Source organism: Toxorhynchites rutilus, chromosome 3, assembly GCF_029784135.1.
Source record: "Toxorhynchites rutilus septentrionalis strain SRP chromosome 3, ASM2978413v1, whole genome shotgun sequence".
Lineage (NCBI taxonomy): Eukaryota > Metazoa > Arthropoda > Insecta > Diptera > Culicidae > Toxorhynchites > Toxorhynchites rutilus.
Genome location: NC_073746.1, coordinates 68436122 through 68457992, shown reverse-complemented (window position 1 = coordinate 68457992; position 21871 = coordinate 68436122). Strand labels below are relative to the sequence as shown.

The following is a 21871-nucleotide window of genomic DNA, read 5'->3' as shown; positions in this document are numbered from 1 at the left end:
AATACGACGTATTTGCAATCCGAAAGCTATGCACATTTTATCCACAGATGGTAACATTAAACTTGCAAATGAGATATGTTCACCGCTGGTACCCGATACAAATTGAACGAAATTCCTCACTTTTGGCGTACGATAATAATGGCTCAACATTTCAACTCATTTCGCCAAGGTCACTGCGCATTACTCGAGTCGTGTCATCATTTATTTTTACTTACAGTTCACCCAGCATTGAATCGATTACTATCTCTTTGAATTAGTCAACAGTCGGAGTTTTGAAGTTTTTTGTTTCTTACCACGGTGCATTATACCGGCCGAAACAAGAAGCTGTTATCAGCTGCACAAGGGTGGGCGTTTCCGCTCATCCGACTGATAACGATAAGAAAAGATGTTCACAGCCGGTGTCAATCCGAACCATTCGCAGTCATTCCAAATTCCCCCCACATTCATCGAGCGAATGTAAATCACCCATTCTTGGACCTTTTATCACCTGTCTGTTAAACAATGGGGGCTCGCGTCACGCAACGGTGATATACGTGTACTGATAGCCTCCGGCAATGCTTCGCCGTTTCAGCGCAGCACTTCGCCATAAACAGAGCGGCCTGTCAACGCGCGCGTTTGGTGCTGTATGTATATAAACAAAAACCAATACATCAAACCATTCAAAGCCGACCGCAGCCGTCGAACGCCTTTTCTCGTTGACGAGCGACTTGGCGGCCAGTCTTCATCATGGCTTCGTACGATCGTGATCGACGCGTTTGGAGCGGTCCGCGGCAACCTTGCGTTTTCAACCCGGAGTGCAACTTCGGACAAATAGTTCTGAATCTGCTCGAGCGGTCGCCCGAGAAAGTGATCCAAATCGATGGTGACACCGGCCGGACAATGACCCGCGCCGAAATGCGACTGCGGATAGTGCGGGTGGCGCAAAATCTGCAGAAGCTCGGCTATGGCGTCGGTGATATCGCCTCGGTGGTGGCGGCGAACAGCGAAAACCTTGCGCCCCTCGTGCTTGGGCTGCAGGTGATAGGCGTCGGGTTTAACGCGCTCGCCCCTAGCTTCGACGAGGATGAAATGGCGCATATGATGCGTCAGACGCAGTCCAAGTTGGTGTTCTGTGACGCCGCTAACTACGACACGGTCAAGGCCGCGGCAGCCAAGGCCATTACAGAACAATTTCGGATATATGTGATGGAGGACGCCACCGATGAAGCCCTTGGAGTGACACAGCTGTTTCAGCCAACGGGCTCGGAGCAATCGTTCTAGTGAGTAGGCATGGGGCTAGACTAGTTTATTTAAAGCATGGGGCGCAATGTTTGGCGCTTACTTGGCAGTGATTGAGCAGGGTGCTAGTGAGTGACGATGCGAGATGCGAGAGGTAAACAAGGGAAAGTTGATCAACTTGACAACATGAAAACAGTGAATTGCTCATTGGTTTATTTCGCATGAATTTTCATTGCCCGATCTTCCAGGGTGTGTTAATTTTGGATCGATTTATCTAATGTGGAACACACTCTTGTGTCGTTTAAAAATGCAGTGACAGTGAGATGGATTGCAACATTAAATGATGAATAGATACACGATCGATTCGTTTTGTTCCGGGTAAGACAAGCATTAAGATGGATGAAACCGAAATTGTCTCCAATTACTTTTTTTTCTGTTGAGATACAACGAAGGTGGGATTGTGAATGGTCTTAACAGGATCCCCCATCGAAAACGAATTCGAACCAATTTATTTTAATTTAAGAAAAACTATTCTCATGCCACTGATGGGTCAATACATTCCCAACAGATCTCAATTTCGACAGCACAGCTGTCGAATGTGTCGCTATTAAATTCATCTAGCTTCGCTTATAACAGAAACATAAACTAATTTAGTTGTGATATACTCTCTACGCCCGTAGAATTGGTTATAATAATGTTATTCCTCAATAAGAACGTGTGTGGTCTTATTGAATCGTGTGAATGGAATAGTCTTCGATACATTCGTAGTCCAAGAGAGGAGGAAAGAAACTAATTTTCTAGTTCGGACAAGAAGTATATCGTAGTATATTTCTCAAGCTTCACAGTTATGTATCACTTCTAAATATTTTCAATAATAGCACTTTATCGAAGTGTTGCATACCAATAAAATCGGAAATTACCTAGTTTTTTTTATTTAAATTGCCAAAATTTGGGAATATTTTAATTTTTCTATACATTTGTTCTGTTCATTTCTGTACTTGTCTACCCGTGTTGTCAGTAACGAGCAACTGGTGCAGCCGGGATAGTAGAAACAACAAAAGTGAATAGCGAAAAGGGAATGTTTACGACTTAGCTCCACCCTTGCGCAATTATTTCGCTATCTCTAGGGTATGACAAAAACATCTTCGCCGAGGCAAATTGTCAGTCTCTTTCTATGCTCAACGCAGTGGACATGGCTGGTTTTGCGTCATCATTACTGTCTCCCCCAATGATGACATCTTCGTTTCGAGCTCTGAACAAATAAAACAAAGCATATTTTTACTATTCATATTTTTTTTTTTTAGAAAATAGCGGCAGTTTGAAAAAAGAAAATTATGATATTCGTGACAATTTCAATTTTCTGAAATAGTGAAAATAAAAAAAAATAATTTTGCGATGCAAAACGCTTCCTATTTTTGGAGGCTTCGACCGAGATATCGAGGAACCTTTTCTTATGAACGGTCATTTTTGCAATGTTTCATATTGCATCAGTGTGTGGTTCTGTGTGTGTGGTTTTGTTTGACACTTGTTTGTTACTAGTTGGTTTGCGTTGTACAAACGTATTCTAGTGGTGCAATTGCACTGATGCCATACTAAACAACATATAGCATGGTACTTGATACTATTGACATTGTGGTTGTTTTCGATCGTTGCCAAAGATCGTTAAGAGATGTGGAATAATGGTTTGTGTAGAACAAATATATTAATGCCTATAGCTTAGTGTCTGTCAAATGCGAAACGAATTGTGATATATGGCCATTTCTCGCGTAGGCAAGAATGATACATCAATCAATCATCTGTAACTGCTTCTACAAAACAAAGCAAACTATCGGCCCTTCTCATCTTCTCACCTAAATTTTATACAGAAGAGCAATTTAGAAGATAAAAGAACATACGATGTAGTAAATAAGCGAATAGATATGAATAATTACATAGTACCACGTCAACAATGTGGTCGTGTCTTGTACACAACGCCCCTTATTTTTCAACTCTTGTCAGATCAAGTTTGTCAGAAAACCTGTATTTAATTTATGGGTCCGATTCCCATTCATATTCCCATTCCCATTCACAGGGCGGTCCTAATAACATACAGTAGCGCGCCATTGAAAATGGTCATCTCGAATTATCAAACAGGACTTTTCTAAAAATGTTGATTCCCACGAAAAACTACCCTATACAAAATACAAGCTCAATCGGACTTCATTAACCAGTGTCGCACAGCCGTCAATGTTTGAGTTTTTTGAAACCCGGAAAATCACCCGAGGGGAAGGGGCATGAGGTCGCGGTCTTCAAAAAAATGGTTGATGCCAAATGTCTTAAAATTGCATGAAATATCAAGATTTACTGTTATCTCAAAAAACTTTTTTCGTCAAAAATATTTTCTGATGAAAAAATGATAATGCCAAAAAGCGAATTTTCGACGAAAAATAAATTTTCAAGATAACAGTAAATTTCGAATTTTCATACGATTCTAAGACATTTGACGTCGAAATTGTTTTTTTGGAAAACCCCGATTTCATGTACTCTCTCCCCTTGGGTAATGTCTCGGTTTTCAAAAAACTCACATTTTGACATTTACGCCACTAGAAAATAAAGTCCGATTGAGCAAATATTTCGGATAGCCTATTCTATCGTGCAAATCAACATTACGCAGGAATTCCAGTACGAAAAATCTTGATGTTTGTGGCACCCTAAACCATACGTTTTGCCTCGTATTCCGAAAAAATCAACCAAGTCCCAGAGAGTTGATTACTGAGCAATTCCAAATGAAATCGACAAATGGCAAAACATGAGTATTTTTGATTCGAATGAAAGTATGTATTCCGTTCGGGTTGGAGGAAATATGAGTATTCCACATCAATTGACTCACGTGTAACTTTTGAAAAGGGCGTATCGATTTTAGTAAGAGAAATCTTTGATAATTAATATTTCATAAACTATGAGTCGTATCGAAATCGTGTCTTAGAAAGAGTATTGATGTTAAAACGTGAAAAAATATAAATTGAGAAAAAAATAGTACTCTTTTTTTATTTACAAAAAAACTTCAATTTGCAATATCTAAAATATTAATTTTTTTGTTTTTTTTTAATTTTTCATATGAAATAGAAGTTATGCAGAAAATTTTGAAAATGAGTACAAGATAAAACTATTTTTGACCAACTTTGTGGAACATCGATTTTTTCTGAATTTTCGAAACCTAGAATTTTTATATGTTAACAATCATTTTAGTCGCAAATTATGAATCCTACTGTGATTCAAAACAACAAAGCTCTCTATCAATCTCCTTCTAAATGCAGCCATTCTCGAGATATTTAAAAAAATATTACTAATTTATAATAAAAAATATTACTTTCTAAAGACACTATTTCGGTACGACTCATAGTTCTTGAGATACCCAACCCAAACGGAATACAAGCTTTCATTCGAATAAAAAATACCATGTTTTTATAATCTGCATTTTTAAGACGGTTTCATCTGGAATTATACTATTGACAAAAAAATCGGGATGACAGTAGATCTCAAAGTTTCATACCCCGATTTCATCTACTTCCCCTTCCCCTATTGAAAAATTCTGAGAATTTACTCATAATCCTTGAATTGGCCAAACACAACAAAAAAAATTCATAATAAGAGTAACAATGTTCAGAATGAGGATTTTTGACAAATAATTTAATGGTAATTGTTACGACCCAGACAGGCAGACAAATTAACAACACACATTTTCTTTCATTCATAAACACTTTATTCAACACATCAATAAAAACTATAAAATACTTAATACTAAACACACTAGAAACACTCATCCTGAGTCCACACCTGGAAAACGAGAATAATTAGCACAGTTGTATAGTTGTATATTTATTGTCACTTACCTTTTATCGTCGTCCACGGATGTGCAGAACAATCACCTGAAAGGATATTTATTGATTGAACATAATTGTACAACACAGAATACTTACCACTAGCGGTGAACGACAACACAAAACAAACAATCACAGCAAACAAAAACATAACAAACAAATTGTCAAACGATTGGAACGGATGGAAACGAACCCGCTATACAAAGTGTAATTGTTTATGGCGAATATTCTAGACGCAACCCATACAACAATTGCGCTATACAAATGACTGTCGGACCAATGGTATAAATAGGGCAAGAAATGTTCAGAACACCCACATTCCGTTTTGCCTGCCAAGATCGGGTCGATGAAATGTCAACAATCGACCTCAAATGCTGCCACCTTGCAATCGAGTTATCGACCTTTCATATGCATTCATCGAATAACTTGACGCCACTTTTTCGCCAACATGTGCAAGGCGTCGACCTGCTTGCAGAGCTGCTTTCAGCACTGCTCGCCTCTTGTTTGTATTGGTTTGTTATTGAAATGAAATAAGAAAAAAATACATAATTATTTTTCATCATTTTATTACAGATAAAAATAAGCCATTCTGCTCAGCTATTTAGTTTTGCAACTCATTTGCAAATATGTATAAATATTTTAGGTGGAGATGGTTTGCTTATGGCAAATCTCAAAATCTGAACGAGGACAAGACTCCAATAGCTTTTCATATTTCCGTTCCCCCCGGCGATCCCATTCTTCAATGGCTTGGGGGTCACCAGCATTAGAATCCTGCACTGGAGGATACTCGTTGCGTTTTTTCTTCGTTTTAGTATTGGTGTCGATGTCTCCAGGGTCTGAAAAGACAAATTCATTACGGCATTATTCTCATAAAAAAAATGGAACTTACATAATTGCTGATAACGATTAAAGTCTTGGATCTCATCCTCTCATCCTCATAAAGTTTTTCGAAACACCATCGATGGTCAGGTCCTGTTGTTGCTGTTCTTCGGCACGGTCACCAGGGCTTGGATGATACTGCTGCAGAAATTGTTGATGCTGTTGGCTGCTATCACAGTGGCAATCCACACTGTGGTGATGGCGGAAATAATCTCGCTCACAGGAACCAAAATAGCCTTGTGTTTATAGCTGAAACAAAATAAAATAATTAGTAAATGAAAAATAGAAATAGAATCCCAACTCACCAGTTGTATGATTCGATTGTTTTGTTATGAGATGACAGTTTGGCGGAGAAAAAAAACAGTGATGCCGATTTGTTTTGTAAATCATTCCGTATTTTCGATCAACGAAGTTGATCGTTCTATGTTAGGTCGATAATTTGTTCGTCGACTGGATTGTGGGCAGGTAGAGAAGAATGAACTGCAAAGTTTGAAGCCTCTTAAAAACAAAGAAATTCCAAATTCAGAACAGAGTCAGTTGCAAATAAACCACCGATCAGTATAGATCAAGCGTCTTGACTATATTCGATCTCATCATTCAACGGGTAGCCAGTCTACCTCATCTCAACACTCTGAAACTCCGCTTAGAACCTATCTGGGCGGAGACAGTAATAATAGTCAGAAAAAAAACAAAAAAAAACATGATCAGAACAAGAAAATTGTCGAGACTAGAAATTTTACAAATGTAACAATGTAAAATCTAACGAAAGAAAGATGAAGCATTAAAAAAGATTTTGATTTGCGGCTGTTATCTACAGAAAAACAATAGCTACGAGCTGAATATTGTGTCGGTGCGGGAATCACAATTCTTCTTAGTGGTTTCGATAACTCATGTGTCATTATTATTTGACACATTCCTATGCTTTATTTATTTTGTTTTATCGAGGCTACATGTTTTAGAATTTCTTTTCGACTGTTTCTTTGTTTTTTTGCTAAGATCAAAGTCTCATTTACCACCATTCGCTATAGACTGCACGCGTAGTATATCTCGATAACTAGACAATTGAGACGATAACTATTGACTATTATATACGATTTGTAGTCTATCAAAAAATCTGGCATACTCGGCAATTGTTTCATCTCGAATACGTGGTGAGCGAGATAACGACCGTAATTCAATCATTCATGTAAATAGATTCTATTTCTGTTCTTTTGGAAGGTTTGTCCGCAAACTTCCTTCTTTTGAATAACTTTTTTTTTTGGATTATAAACCTGTTCATTCAATTGTGTTTCGTTGTCAAAAGATGTGCTCATCTCATCTGAATGCTCATCTGAATTATTGTGTATGTCTAATTTCTCTTAAGCATTGACATCAAATGAACAAAATGTGACATCAACATTTCTGGATAATTGCAAGACCCATTACCTTTGTGGTATATCATATCATATTTTCAAACTACATGTTTCTAGTTTTGAAATATAATACGTGTATAATTAAAACATTATGTGTATTCGCAATGATTATATGAAAGCCGGGAGAAAAAAAAACTTTATTCTGATTTTCTATAATTAATATAAAATTTCATAAATCTACCAATATATTAGGTTGGGGAAAAAGTAATTCATTATTTTGCGCGAAACTCAAAACATTTTTGGTATGCTTCGAATTGTCCGATTTGGGTCAAATATGCACCGTTTTGTTGTAAAGTTTGTTGCCATTCTGAAGATAGTTTCATAATGCCTCTCTCATAGGAGTCTTGGTCCTAAATGGCGAAAAACTCAAGCAATAGATTTTTACAAATTGTTTGGGACACGACATAACTACTGTATGTCACCCTGCATTATATACTGCATATGCCGATGTGTAGTAAGAGATTGCACACAGCTCCGCAGTGAGAGTCTAACAGTCAAACTGGTAAGACAAGTGATAGGATTCCAGACAGTGAATGGCGTAATGGGGGATTTCCTGATGGAGTTTGATGTCACACATTTGGCGACCGTGGTAGGTATTGCTGCTGATAATTTGCAGCATTTAAATTAACCACATATATTGGATATTCAGGAAGAAAGGAAATCCTCCATTGCGGAGGACAGCATAGAAAAAGGCAAAAAAAATGTGTGCATGAGAAAAGCCCACAAAGCGTGTTGAGAGGACCGCATAAAACAATTGCCTTACATTTCTGTGAATGCGCGTTGAGAGTACCGCATAACAAAGATTAGAGAGATGTGTGCTTGAGAAGAACACAAAGCGTGTTGGGAGAACCGCAAAGATAAAAAATTTGGCCTAAATTTTGTAAATGCGCGTTGAGAGAACCGCATAACAAAAGGTTAGAAAAATTTGTGCGCAAGCATAGCCCACAAAGCGCGTTGTGAGAACCGCATACCAAAGTATTGGAAAAAGAACTGTGTGCATGAGAGGAGTCCAACGTAAACACATAGCGAGTTGAGAGTACCGCTGAAGTGATGTATTATCTGCAGCCGAAAGAAAAGAACAGCAAGCACGGAGTTATTAGACGATCCATTTGGTTCATTTATTAGTATTTGTATAACGTAATGTACATGAGGGCATGTTGCACATTATAAGAAGGAATATGGAACTGATACAAACGAACTATGGCCGTATGTAATGGTGTTGAATAAAATATACATATACGTATGACGGTTGCCTTATAACAGTTTGTGTAATGGTTTAATGATACAAGTATAATGTGTGAATTATTTTCTGCGAGCCACCATTACACAGTGTCCATGAACAGGAATAGGTGGAGCAGATGGAAAAGTTTGCGAGTGTTGGGTGCGTGATAGCACGCGCTGCCATAGCTACTTTTCATATCGTGACGTCTATTATTATTTTTCTTGTTAGCTCATGGTTAAGTTAATTCGGCGTAATATCATATTGAACAGTAGGAAGTAGACACTCATTGAGAAACAAACGATTTATTTTCTATTACTCGAACGCCACATTCGAACGAAAAAATCAACATGTGGAAAAGTATGCCCAAAACCAGTGGAAAGCTTTGAACACAGTGTGGGCAGAATGACCATCATTTTCAATAAATCGCGTAAAGAGCCGAAACAAGCATTGACAAGAGCCGCTGAATGGGCTCTACGCCTTAGCCCGTACAACTATGACATTGAGTACATTGTGAAGTCAACAAAATTTGAGCACATGAGAGCAGTATAGGATTCTATTTTTGACAGGGAGGGTTTCCCAAGGGCGATGAAGTCAGATTACGAACTGCCATTCAATGACGAAGATTACGTTAAATATTGCTCGGAGCGTGGCATTCAAACCATATTCTCGACACCTTTCTAGCTCCAGCAGAATGGGCTGGTAGAAAGCTTTATGAAAGTTGTAAACAAAGCCATGTATACTGCATTTCCAACAGAAACAAGCTACCAGAAAGAATTGCATGTTGCAGTCTTATAACGCGGCAGATCACAGTGTAACCAAAATATCTCCGGAAGAAGTGTTAAATGGTCGCAAAATTAAGCGTTGGTTGTCACTTTTAAGTTATGGTAAATCGGAACACGATGAACGGCTACTGGATGCAAGAGATCGTGAGACTAAACTCCTCCTCAAACAACGAGAGGATATTCGCCGTGGTGCAAAGGCGAGTAAGGTTAAACCGGGAGACATAGTTATCGTTGAACTCCCTTTCCGATATAGAGGTGAATGTAGGTTCAGCGCGATGCGTTTTACTGTGATGCATGAACGAAACGGCAGCTTGATCCTTTGTAATTCTGGGGGGTCATCATGTGAGGCGTCATGCTACGCAGACCAAGAAGGTCCAGGTCCAGAATTATCTAATCCCATAGGTTCGGCCAGGGATGGTTTCCTTGAGCGACAAAATTTTTCATCAGGGCGGAAACTATCGGTTTGTGTCGTCAGCATAAATTTTCAATGCAGACTTTGATTTCTCCTAATGATTTTACTTTGTAATGTATAATGTATAGCTTTTTTTCAAATTGTTTTATTTTCTCTAGAGAAAAAGGGGGATGTGTGGGACACGACATAACTACTGTATGTCACCCTGCATTATATACTGCATATGTCGATGTGTAGTAAGAGATTGCACACAGCTCCGCAGTGAGAGTCTAACAGTCAAACTGGTAAGACAAGTGATAGGATTCCAGACAGTGAATGGCGTAATGGGGGATTTCCTGATGGAGTTTGATGTCACACACAAATTACTCTTAATACCAATTTCTTATCACTCTAGAAGTGTTGCGATACGAGATAAAGGTGGTGATCGCTTGGTGCCAGGTCCGGACTATATGGTGGATGCATTAAAACATCCTAATCAATCTCTCGGAGTTGTGTAGCCTTGCGTTATCCTGATGGAACATAACTTCTCCTCTGGTTCTGAACATTTCTGGTTTCTGGTAAATTTTTTTTTTTTAATAAAAAAATTAAAAAAAAGTAATTACATTGCAGGACATTTTCCATGTGACCTCCCCTTTTTACCATACGCGTTTTAAACGGTGAACAAAATTCTTCATGCTAAACTCTAACATTACGACTTCGATGCTGTCGAAAATCCAAGTAATTTCTTCTATAAGTTCCTCCAAATGTTGTGACTTATTAATATCTTATTAATATTATTATTATTAATATCGCAACGGTCCTTCACGAACCCCCAGAAGAAGGAATAGATGACGAGAAATGTTGAAATTCTTACCATAGGAGGACAAGGTTCCATTAAGGCTTCGGTTGCTTGTGTTCTACGATTTCACTAAAAATACACGTTCTTGAAAATTGTACATCTTGACACTAAAAACCATCCGATCAGACTCAACGAGTAGCCGAATATTATCGTACCGAAGTGGGGAATGCAGTGTTACCGTCGACGAAGCGAAAAAAAAATTTATAAGGAGCTATTCATTTTCTTTGCGTGAGCGTTTAATCTGAAAGACCCTGTATTATAGAATAACATGTAGAAGGTGTTCTCATTAACAGAAAACCAAAATTCAAAATGGAACTATACAAATCAATCACCTGTCCATATTACCCCCACTGTCTATATAGAATATTTCTACTGTCCCACTGTGGAATAGAATATTTCTACGATTCCATTCCTGCTACTATTGCTAGTACTATGAATAGCGAAGTTCCTTGATTACTTGAAACATACATTCGAAAGAAGACAACAATAAATTTAAACCATCATTCATCACTCATGAACAGTAAAGCTTCCGCTGATGATCCGCATGTCTTTCAACATCGCCGATTTCTGATTGTATTCAGTTAAGATTTTTTTTTCTTAAATTTTCTAACTATCTGCGTCTATGCCTGAAATGCTCCTCCGTCGGTAACGCGAAATGAAATCCAAATGACGGGCCGAAAATAAACTGTATGATGCAACATTGGAAAATATTACCGAATATAGGCGTAACTGGAAAAAAAAGTTTCGAATGTGATTAAATAGCCATATCGTGAACATTTAGACATGAAGAAAATGAAAACTTTTGATGTGTAGATGTAAAAAAAAAACTGAAAAAAATGTGTGGAAAAATTAAGCACAATAAACGAGCTTCCAATAACGTCCATCTTCGTCTCGCGGATGATTGCTCTGAGCTATCACAAAACCTTATGGCGGGTTTACATTAGGGAGATATATAGCTATAGATGGATTTATTCACGTGAAAATAGGTGTAAACGGGTGAGAATAAATATGATACACTTATTCGAGGTATACATAACTTGAAAAAATTAGGCATATGTAAACGCTTATGAATTTCTCACTGGTGAGAAATCACTAAAGTTAGATGCAGTTCTACTTTAGGTGAATAAATTCACCGAAAATTTGAATATATTCATTATAAAAGTTCACGCTAGTGTAAACGGTTGATGCGGTTTCTATAAATCTCATCATATTTCTTCACATGAATATATTACTAGTCTAAACCCACCCTTATGCCTATTTTCGGAGCTGCCATCTACATGGTGACCAAAATGGGATGGCAACTCTGATCGTGTTAGAAAGTCCAAAGTTTAAATGTCGTTTCAAGTCAAGAACAGACAAATACTATACCCAATTGTTGTGTTTGATTGAATACACTTTTTCGAAATGAACATCAGCCGCACTCAAAAGTACGTAGCGTAAACATAAACGCATGTTTCATTTGGAAGTTGTTTAGCTAGTCACATTTCTCCCATGAATGATTAGTAAGGTCGTAGCAAAACAACTCAAATTAAGGCAGTATTCTAGTCTAGAAATTTGATATAAATAAAAAAAAAATCCTTCATATTTCTGTGGTTTAGCCATTCAAGAATATACCCTAGAAAGGACTTATCAAAAATCCTATTACAGTCAACTCTCCCTAACTCGATATCCAAGGGACCTTCGAGTTAGGGAGGTATCGAGATACAGAACTTTTTTTCATATTTTTTTTATGCCACAAATTGCAAATATATGATGTTAGGGTAAGTGTCCCAATATTAGGGCTTAAAACATATGACCCAATTAGGAATAAACCAATTATGGTACATGGGGTTTACTATAATTGGTACCATTGCGTATACAGGATATTACTATAATTGATTTGTTTTTGTGCATTAGTACATTTACCCTATATGTACTAATGCGCATGTACTACTATACATTCTTTTCTCAAATTTTAATATAAATTTAAAATACATAGGATGTTTGTTTAGTAGGCCAATTTTATTGTAAAATGGAATTGGAAATGGAAAAGGAACTAGGTTAACAAAGAAAATATTAATTATGTATGTAATTCAAACTAAATTGTAACGATCACGCAGGAACTGTTCAATCGCAAAGAAATGTTCAAATAGTTTCACGGGAACATTTTCAGTTGATTGCAATATTTCGGACATATTCTTTAGGTTCGATTTAACGTTCGAAGGTGTAATTTCAAAACAATCAGCTGAAACTTCCTGAACCTCCTCTAACTCCATAGGACTACTATTTTCAACGTTTTTTTCAGCTTCTTCAACACTTTCCAGTATATCGGTATCAGTTATTAGATCACAGCAAATCACGTTTTTATCCATTTCGCAATATTCATCAAATGACGATGAACAATCGAATGGTACTGCACTGTCGACAGCAGCAAGCTCACGACGCATTAATTCTGCCAGCGGAATATCATCATAATCATTTATGGAAAATCCGTCTTTCCTGAAGCAATGTTGAACAGTCTCAGATTTAACCTTGTTTATCCAAGAGCGTGAAAGTAATTCAATTGCATTCAATACCGATATATCCGAAGGGTCCTAGAGTATATTTGAATACAGTATGAGTGCTGAATAACATGAATGTAAAAAGGAAAAAAATACCGTTGTATCCTCCATTTCTAGCAGTCTTCGTTTTACTAATTCATGGCGATAGTACTGTTTCAGGTTCTTGATTATGCCCAAGTCCAGCGGCTGAACTACTGAAGTAGAGTTTGCAAATTTATCGATTTAAGCTTTGGTTGGAGAGATTTTGGGTGCGCTGTACAATTATCAACGAACATGACCACCTTTGAGGAGAAAGAGATATAAGTATGATACATTCCCATTACACATAATTCCCGAATCAATACCTTTCTATTTTCTTTGGAAAATCTTTCGTCAAGTTGCATAATCCATTTGTCAAAAAGAATAGAGGTCATCCAGGCCTTGGTGTTACTCTCGTATATCACTGGTAATGATTTCTTCTTTTTGAAACACCGTGGGTTTTTACTCTTTCCAATGACCAGCAATGGTAGTTTATCGCTTCCGTCCATGTTGGTTGCACACATGACTGTCAGACGTTGTTTCGAATATTTTCCTCCGTGGCAAGTTTCTGATCGAAATGCAAATGTTTTGTCTGGCAAACATTTGTAGAAAAGAAAAGTTCGTCTGCATTGTAGATATCACGTGCATCATACTCGGCGATTATACTGGGTAGGGTTTGCGAAATCCAGTTGTCCGTTACACTGAGATCTACACTGGCACTCTCGCCACATAGCTTCCGAAATGTCATCTTTTGCCGTTTTAAAAATTTACTTAGCCATCCAGAACTTCCTTTAAAATTGGGAATTCCCAGTTTCTGGGCAAATTCGCAAGCACACAAATTTCCATTGACCGTTCCAGCTTCTCGTTCCCAACCAACCTTATATGCTTTTTGTCCACATTCAATTTTTCCATCCGATACCATTTTTCCTTTTGCTTGAATAGTGTTGACACCGTACTTTGTGCAATACTGAAATCTTTTGCAACTTCAGACACCTTTCGCCCATACTTTTCGACCTGCTCGATGATGCTCAAACGTTGCGCTATGGTTAGCGTTTTAATCGTTCGCTTGAAAGGTTTTCCCTCGTTTTCCATACTTGAAAAAAAAAATCCTTGATAATACGAACACTTCGTCTTCACTTTCAAGAGCAATTGAAATGACAGCTAGAAACGCACAAAAACAAGTATGCGAAAATCAATCGAGTTAGCGAGGTAAAAATCCATGGAAAAATGAAACAAAGCCCATCGAGTAAGAGAGGCATCGAGTAAGGGAGGTATCGAGTTAGGGAGAGAAGAATGCATGTAAAATCAAAGGTGCCATGAAATTCATCGAGTTAGGGAAAATATCGAGTTACAGAACATCGAGTAAGGGAGAGTTGACTGTATTAACCGAGTTAGAGCCATTTTAGTGATGCAGTATCTAACCTGCTACGGCCATTACAATGAACTTGAAACACGTTTTTCTCAAACCAGTTTTTCAAACTGGCGTACACGATATCTCAAGTTCTACTGAACCGATTCGTGTAGAATTTATATGGATGGAATCTGCAAGCATCTCTCTATCCCATGAATCACTAAAAATTAATATTTTTTAAATATTACTATTTTTAAAAAATCGAGAAACGTAAGAAAAAACGTTTTGAACCGCATTTTGTTTTTCAAACGGTCGCCATTTTGTCAAAAAAGTTGTTTCAGATAACCAGAAGGGCTGGAATCGTGTACGCCATGGTATAACATTATTTTCAACCCTCTCACTTCATTAGCTCTCAACTATTCTAGTTATGAATATTTTTTCTCCGTTCAGGTTTTGTTTTATTGTCAAAAGATAGATGAACAAATAATGATATAATGGATAGTAAATATATTCTTTATTTTATTATTACGGAGCTCGAGGAAACGTCCGAAATTCGTGTCTCTACACTAGAATACCCCCTTAAGTAAATCATTTAACAACTTTATATGTAAACTAATTACTTTTTATTTTATCTTTGCACAAATCTGTATATGATTTGGTGCGGTTATTCTAAACAGCAACTTGTCAGGATGGCCGAGCGGTCTAAGGCGCCAGACTCAAGAGCAATCTTCCCGCACGCAGTGTGGGTTCAGTTCCCGGGAGCATTCTGGTCCTCTCTGAGGGCGTGGGTTCGAATCCCACTTCTGACAGCAATATTTTTTGTACAATTTTCAGCACGTGAAGACTTTCTAGATCCAACGATAGTTTATCTTATTTTTGCATATTGATATACAGGTCGGACTCGATTATATATAGTCGACCAATTTTTTTCAACAATTATTTTCAAATCCTATACATAATCGAATCTCCACAAAACATTTTTTTCATTAATGTATGAATGTCAAACATTTATAGAAAAATAGCTTTTTTGTGATTCGATTATGTATTGGATTCGAAAATTGACGTTGAAAGTGAAATTGCGATTATATATTATATATCGAGTCCGACCTGTATTCGTTTTTTAGTCTATTATTTATACGTTTTACAACGTTATTGCTTAGATTACTAAAAGGATCCCAAACTCTTCGGGGTATTTTGAGTTGCGTAGTGGCGTAATATATCGTTGAAAAAACAAAAGTTTTCTGAAAAACAATAATTATTGTACACTTATACGTTATACTTATACACTTAAAAAATAACCACCGCCCGAATAGGGACTTGAACCCTAGACCGTTGGATTAAAAGTCCAACGCTCTACCGACTGAGCTATCCGGGCTCTGTAAAACGTATCCTACTTTATCAACCGTATTTTCATGTCATGAATTCAATCCTGATTTATATAAAAATAACCACATAATTTTTTTTTGTTGAATAAAAATTCCAACATTGTAAAAAGCTTCAGTAACATGTAAAAATTTGAATATTTGTTGTATATTGAATAAAAATTGAATTAAATAACCCCTAATAAAATAACAAACCAATACAAACTAATAAAAAAAATTAGGAATAAATTATGAAACAACATTGTTTACAAAAAAAAGTATGAGTAGTTATTCATAGAATTTCATACAAGCCCGGATAGCTCAGTCGGTAGAGCGTTGGACTTTTAATCCAACGGTCTAGGGTTCAAGTCCCTATTCGGGCGATGTGGATTATTTTTGTACATCATTCATAGCAGTTATATCTATCTTTATATATGATTCTATTCGCACATATAACTCACCACACAAGAAAATTGAGTTGTCTTTATATCGTCGTGTTCGTCTCCACCCAAATTAGTATGAAAGTATATTATATTGGAGAATATTCAAGAGAAGTAGAATACAGTAGAACCCCGATTATCCGCGGTGTACAAGACCTTACAAATGGATAGTTTAATGATTTCTATATTAATAAAACATAGTTTTCGCGTTGAAATATGTTTTTTCTCTCGTGTTTGCAGTTCATTTTTAGTCCTTTATCGCGTTATTCGCGAATTTTGTTATGCGCGGTGGCCTAGCCAGACTATTTCGCGAATAATCGGAGTTCTACTGTATTCCGGAAAGAACGATCACGCATGTGTTCTACAGTGAGAAGTTTGTCCAATTCGTCACTTCTCTGATTGGAATTCCCGTTAATGATGATTGAGCTTTATGGTAAAGCAAAAATAATAATGTATTTTCAGGTGTAGTTCCACCTGTCACGTTTTCAAATAAAAATTGTGAATCAAAATCAATTTTTCTGTATCGAATATGTATTCTATGTAAGAGAAAATACTCTTGAAATCATTAAACGGTTTTTTTTTCAATAGATGAAAATTGTAGTGTTTCTTATTTCCATTATAAAGTGGAAAAATGGACCAAACAGATTGATTGTGGTCAACGGAAACGAAATATTTATCGGTGAAATCCTGCTTGCTTGTAGATTATTTTAGTCGACCAGTGAACATTCCATAAAGATCAAAATTGTGTAATTAACCGTGAGATGAATAAAAGGTGGTGAATTCAAAATGCGTTTAATTCATTCACTAATTGATGTTCGTGAGGTGTAGTCTTCTGTTATTGATCGTGAATGTACGAAAACTTTGGTCGGGATGAAGGTTCGCCTGATCTGCTGGTAATATATACAAATACAGATAACATACACTTCTATTCTCTTCGTTGATCTGTATTAATTCTTCATGTACAGGGTGGTGCATAAGTCACGCAACCGATCTGCACAAAACAAATCGTATAAAAAAAAATATCTCACGATACAAAATCTTTATTCTCGAGTTAAAAACTATATAAAGTCGACAACTGAACCGCTTAGGAATAGTTGCAGCGCGATCGTTACTTTTTTATCCTTCAGAGAACGTGACTTATGATGCGCTACCCTGTACATATCCAACACCTTTTTGATGTGATAAAATATTCTGTCAGAAGTGGGATTCGAACCCACGCCCTCAGAGAGGACCAGAACGCTCCGGGAACTGAACCCACACTATGTGTGGAAAGATTGCTCTTGAGTCTGGCGCCTTAGACCGCTCGGCCATCCTGACATATAGATATGAACGCAGATGTGCGTGCTTTTGTGGTCTACTGTAAGTTTATTATTCGTTTTACAAAACAAAGCTAAGAACTCTACACTTTTATTTGAAAATTTATATATCTCGAGTATAAAATATAAATCGACTGTTTATTGTCAGTATCATAACATGAGCAATACATGAGAAGAAATTCATCGAAAGGCTCTGGCTCTGGCTCTGGCTCTGGCTATGGCTCTGGCTCTGGCTCTGGCTCTGGCTCTGGCTCTGGCTCTGGCTCTGGCTCTGGCTCTGGCTCTGGCACTGGCTCTGGCTCTGGCTCTGGCTCTGGCTCTGGCTCTGGCTCTGGCTCTGGCTCTGGCTCTGGCTCTGGCTCTGGCTCTGGCTCTGGCTTTTCGCATCATCAGTGATTGGAAAATAGAACATTGGAATACTATCTAGAGATCTACCAATTTCAACACTAATATCCTCTTTGCAGCCCCAGATACTTGAGAGATTCGTACCAGCTAATAGCAAACATCACATGTTCGTCGGGCACCACCGGACTTCCGAAGGGTGTCTGTTACTCGCACGCTCAGACAATCGCCGGTTTTTGTAAAGTAGCGTAAGATAGGCCAAGTCACGCAATCAAAAACCCTCATCCTCACATCCCAACTTATCTGCCCACAGAAATCTCGATGACGGAATCTGCCTTAGTTTCAGCACCCTCTACTGGGGTACTGGAGTCTACCTGCTCAACATGGCCGTCATGAACAATTCGACCCGTCTCGTCACCCGCCAGCCGTTCTCGGTGAATCTGTTCTTCGAGCTGATCCGGATGTACCCAATCAAATTCCTGTACACTCCGGCGTCGCACGCCGCAGCCATCGCAGGTGACCCGCGGGTCAAACAAACCGATATGAGCAGTATTAAAATTTGGGCCCTCGGGGCATCGAGTGTGTCCGAGAGTATCCGGGACGCGGTAGATGACCTACTCAAACTCACCGGCGGGCGGTCTTACAATTTCTACGGCACCTCGGAGAGCGGTTTTCTGGCGGCAGATTTTTTCCGTAGGAAACCGAACGCAGTGGGGAAAGTTGGAACGAATATGCAGGTGCGCATACTGGACGAAGCTGGGGAACCTCTAGGAGTCGGCGAGCAGGGTGAGGTGGTCGTCAAGTCGGTTGGGATTCCATTTTTGGTGAGATGCTATGTTTATCTCTTATGTTTTTTTCCAATACTGTGTTAATTATCTCTACAGGGCTACTACAAAAACGAACAAGCGACACGGGAAGCACTCGACAAGGAAGGCTGGTTTCTGACGGGCGACATTGGGTACTTCGACGAGGAGGGGTATCTCTATTTGGTGGATCGGAAAAAAGACATCCTCAAGTATATGGGCAATCAGGTGTCACCCTCGGAGGTGGAAGCGGTCATTGCACTTATGGAGGGAGTATTGCACGTTTGCGTAACCGGAGTACCTAATGATGACCAAACATCGGATCTCGTGACGGCAGTGATACAGAGAAATCCTCTGTTCGAACTGACTAAAGCGCAGGTGATAAATCACGTCGCCGGTCGACTTAGTGAACCGAAGCATTTGCGAGGTGGCGTGTTTTTCATCGATGAGTTTCCAATGACATCCAACGGGAAGATACTTCGAAGAAAAGTGCGGCAAATGCTTCTGGATGGGGTTATTCAATAATGAGATAATAAAAATGAATTAAAAAACTTATCCTTGTGTTGATTTTTTTATTCATTTCATAGAAGTGTTTTTCCTTACTCCGCTTTGCTGTCTTCTATAATCCATAGAAAGTGACCAGAGGTTTTTATCCAGCCAGTCTATTTTATCCCAGCTCGTGATCTGTCGAGAATTTGTGCTATTCCATCTTTCCTTCCAAGCTTATTTTCAAGACATATGATTTCGCTTCAATCGGTTTCAGTGGAAGTGTTGGTGAACCATTCATGAATTCACACGAGCATCTTCGATTATCTTTCTTTCTTTCTATCTCTGATCGGAGTTGACAGCTGTCAGCTCCAGTATTTTGGCCCAGTGTCACAGACTATATGGCAGGTGTATGACACGATTATCGCTATCTCACTCTACCTACCGTCACCGCCTATCTCACTATCCCTCTGCTGTAAAAGTTCATCATCGACATCACGATATGTCAGATGGTGGTAAATTGGTAATTCGCGATGATGTCGACGTCTGGTGGCGAGTTAGAGCCATAATTTGGGTCCAAAAATCGTTAGTGTGATCTCTACCAGATTAGAAGACACGGAGCCGGTTTTCAAATTATAAAATTTGAATGAAAATTTCCACATTATGTTATTTAATTATTAGAAACACGTATTTCTGACTTTCATTCATCCATATGGTCATACAATTCCAACATTGTTGCTGATTTTTTTCTCTATAATATAAAGTTGTCTTCATAACCAATTTTCGTATGAGACTTTTTCCCCACCTGCAAACAAAAATGTTTTTAATTCAAACAGAATACTAATTTGATAGGGAAAAGCTAATTTTCATTAATAATTTTAATTTTGAAAACGTTCACTCCGACTGAAAATCAGCTGTTCTTTGGCGCTCCCCTAAACTAGTACACGAAGCTCACTGCCGTTAACGCGGATCGCTGTTTTGAAGAAAACAAATACTTCTGACGTGTGAGATGTTGGCATCAAAAACATGGCGGGTGCCATACGGCTGCTATATGGCCAATCTTCGATTATCACAAATTCGGAAAGACACACAACAAAATCAACCAGGAAAAGAATGACACTTGAAAGCTCTAATTAAATATGTCAATGCTACACTGCGTTTCATGACTATAGAACCACTTCATTTTTCTGAGTTTCCAGGGATATGTAAGAATTCGGTTGAATTGTAATATATAGTGTAGAATACAATGACTATCTTCATTTATAAGACTGGCCGTTTGAACGTCATTGTTGTGTTCAAGCGCGAAACATTAAAAAAAAACTGCAATTCCAGTGTGTCATAACTATAGAACCAGATAGAATAACTCTCACTCCTACATAAAATTACCGTCAATTTCTCATGAATTACAATATGTCTCTAATTCATAGGTCAGCTTTAGTTCTCAATCAGTTTAAATAACCCATTCGGGGTGGTTCCGACCAAGCTGCACCATGTTGTATGTATCTCGTTCTACGCAAAGGATACTCCCCGTTTAAGCTCTTCAAATCACTCATAATGCTTGTAAGCTGCATTTGCTATTCGTACGATCACTCCTCATAAGTTCTTGATAGGATTTTGATCCGGTAAACAAGCTTACCAGTCCAGAATCTGAAGCCCCTATTCATTAAACTATACCATGACTTTCCGGATTTTATAAATTGATGCCGAGTTACCTTCACCAGGATTTAACAACTCATAGTGGATCACACCCTTTTGCTCCCACCAAATATAGAGCATTGCTTTGGCACCGTGGATAATCGGTTACGGCGTTGATGTTCCTGATTGGTCGGGTTTTGCATACGATCTTTCGCGTTTTGAATTGTCGTAGTTAATCCATTTTTTGTTTCCTGTAACGATTCGATGCAGTAAAGACTCACCTTTGTGTCGTTCAAGAATCATTTCGGACATGCAAAATCTTCGTTCGACATCGCTTGCTTTCAAGTAATTTTGTTTTTGTTTCCAGATGTATCCTGCGGCTTGAGGTTGTTTAGTAATAGCTGCAATTGCGGAGCACTAACAAGACGCAGACTCCAACACCTTTGGTCTGTGTCGCCGATCAGGACTATAAATTTCAGATTATTCCTGATTGGCATCTATCTCGCTGTAGCTTTCAGTCTACTTCTTCATCAATAAGCAGTAGATAAGTTTGAAACATAGTACAAAAAATGGAGCATCTATATATATAAACATGGAGTGATGTCTTTCTGTCTTTCTGTCTTTCTGTCTTTCTGTCTTTCTGTCTTTCTGTCTTTCTGTCTTTCTGTCTTTCTGTCTTTCTGTCTTTCTGTCTTTCTGTCTTTCTGTCTTTCTGTCTTTCTGTCTTTCTGTCTTTCTGTCTTTCTGTCTTTCTGTCTTTCTGTCTTTCTGTCTTTCTGTCTTTCTGTCTTTCTGTCTTTCTGTCTTTCTGTCTTTCTGTCTTTCTGTCTTTCTGTCTTTCTGTCTTTCTGTCTTTCTGTCTTTCTGTCTTTCTGTCTTTCTGTCTTTCTGTCTTTCTGTCTTTCTGTCTTTCTGTCTTTCTGTCTTTCTGTCTTTCTGTCTTTCTGTCTTTCTGT

At 38.1% G+C, this 21871-nt stretch overlaps 1 protein-coding gene, 1 long non-coding RNA gene and 4 other non-coding genes across 6 annotated transcripts; 3 read left to right on the top strand and 3 right to left on the bottom strand.

Annotated features, from left to right (window-relative positions):
- Positions 1-672: 672 nt before the first annotated feature.
- LOC129776447 (uncharacterized) lies at positions 673-19349 on the top strand. The gene is made up of 4 exons (XM_055782101.1): positions 673-1259; positions 18114-18239; positions 18305-18815; positions 18876-19349. Exons 1-4 carry the CDS (start codon positions 727-729, stop codon positions 19317-19319), a joined length of 1614 nt encoding a protein of 537 aa, XP_055638076.1. The 5' UTR covers positions 673-726; the 3' UTR covers positions 19320-19349.
- Positions 5670-6339, bottom strand: LOC129776448 (uncharacterized). The gene is made up of 3 exons (XR_008743107.1): positions 6263-6339; positions 5968-6206; positions 5670-5914 (listed from the first exon to the last, which is right to left on the bottom strand). It is a non-coding gene; the product is annotated as an uncharacterized LOC129776448 (long non-coding RNA).
- Trnal-caa (transfer RNA leucine (anticodon CAA)) lies at positions 15216-15341 on the top strand. The gene is made up of 2 exons: positions 15216-15253; positions 15297-15341. It is a non-coding gene; the product is annotated as a tRNA-Leu (tRNA).
- Positions 15835-15907, bottom strand: Trnak-uuu (transfer RNA lysine (anticodon UUU)). The gene has a single exon. It is a non-coding gene; the product is annotated as a tRNA-Lys (tRNA).
- On the top strand, positions 16204-16276 carry Trnak-uuu (transfer RNA lysine (anticodon UUU)). Its single transcript has one exon. It is a non-coding gene; the product is annotated as a tRNA-Lys (tRNA).
- Trnal-caa (transfer RNA leucine (anticodon CAA)) lies at positions 17526-17650 on the bottom strand. The gene is made up of 2 exons: positions 17613-17650; positions 17526-17570 (listed from the first exon to the last, which is right to left on the bottom strand). It is a non-coding gene; the product is annotated as a tRNA-Leu (tRNA).
- Positions 19350-21871: the final 2522 nt, after the last annotated feature.

Excerpts from the sequence above, each read along its gene's own strand:
- LOC129776447 (XM_055782101.1), top strand. The coding sequence starts at position 727 with ATGGCTTCGTACGATCGTGATCGACGCGTTTGGAGCGGTCCGCGGCAA. Across the intron at positions 18,240-18,304 it reads GCCGGTTTTTGTAAAGTAGC|AAATCTCGATGACGGAATCT; the intron begins GTAAGATAGGCC and ends ATCTGCCCACAG. Across the intron at positions 18,816-18,875 it reads CGGTTGGGATTCCATTTTTG|GGCTACTACAAAAACGAACA; the intron begins GTGAGATGCTAT and ends TTATCTCTACAG.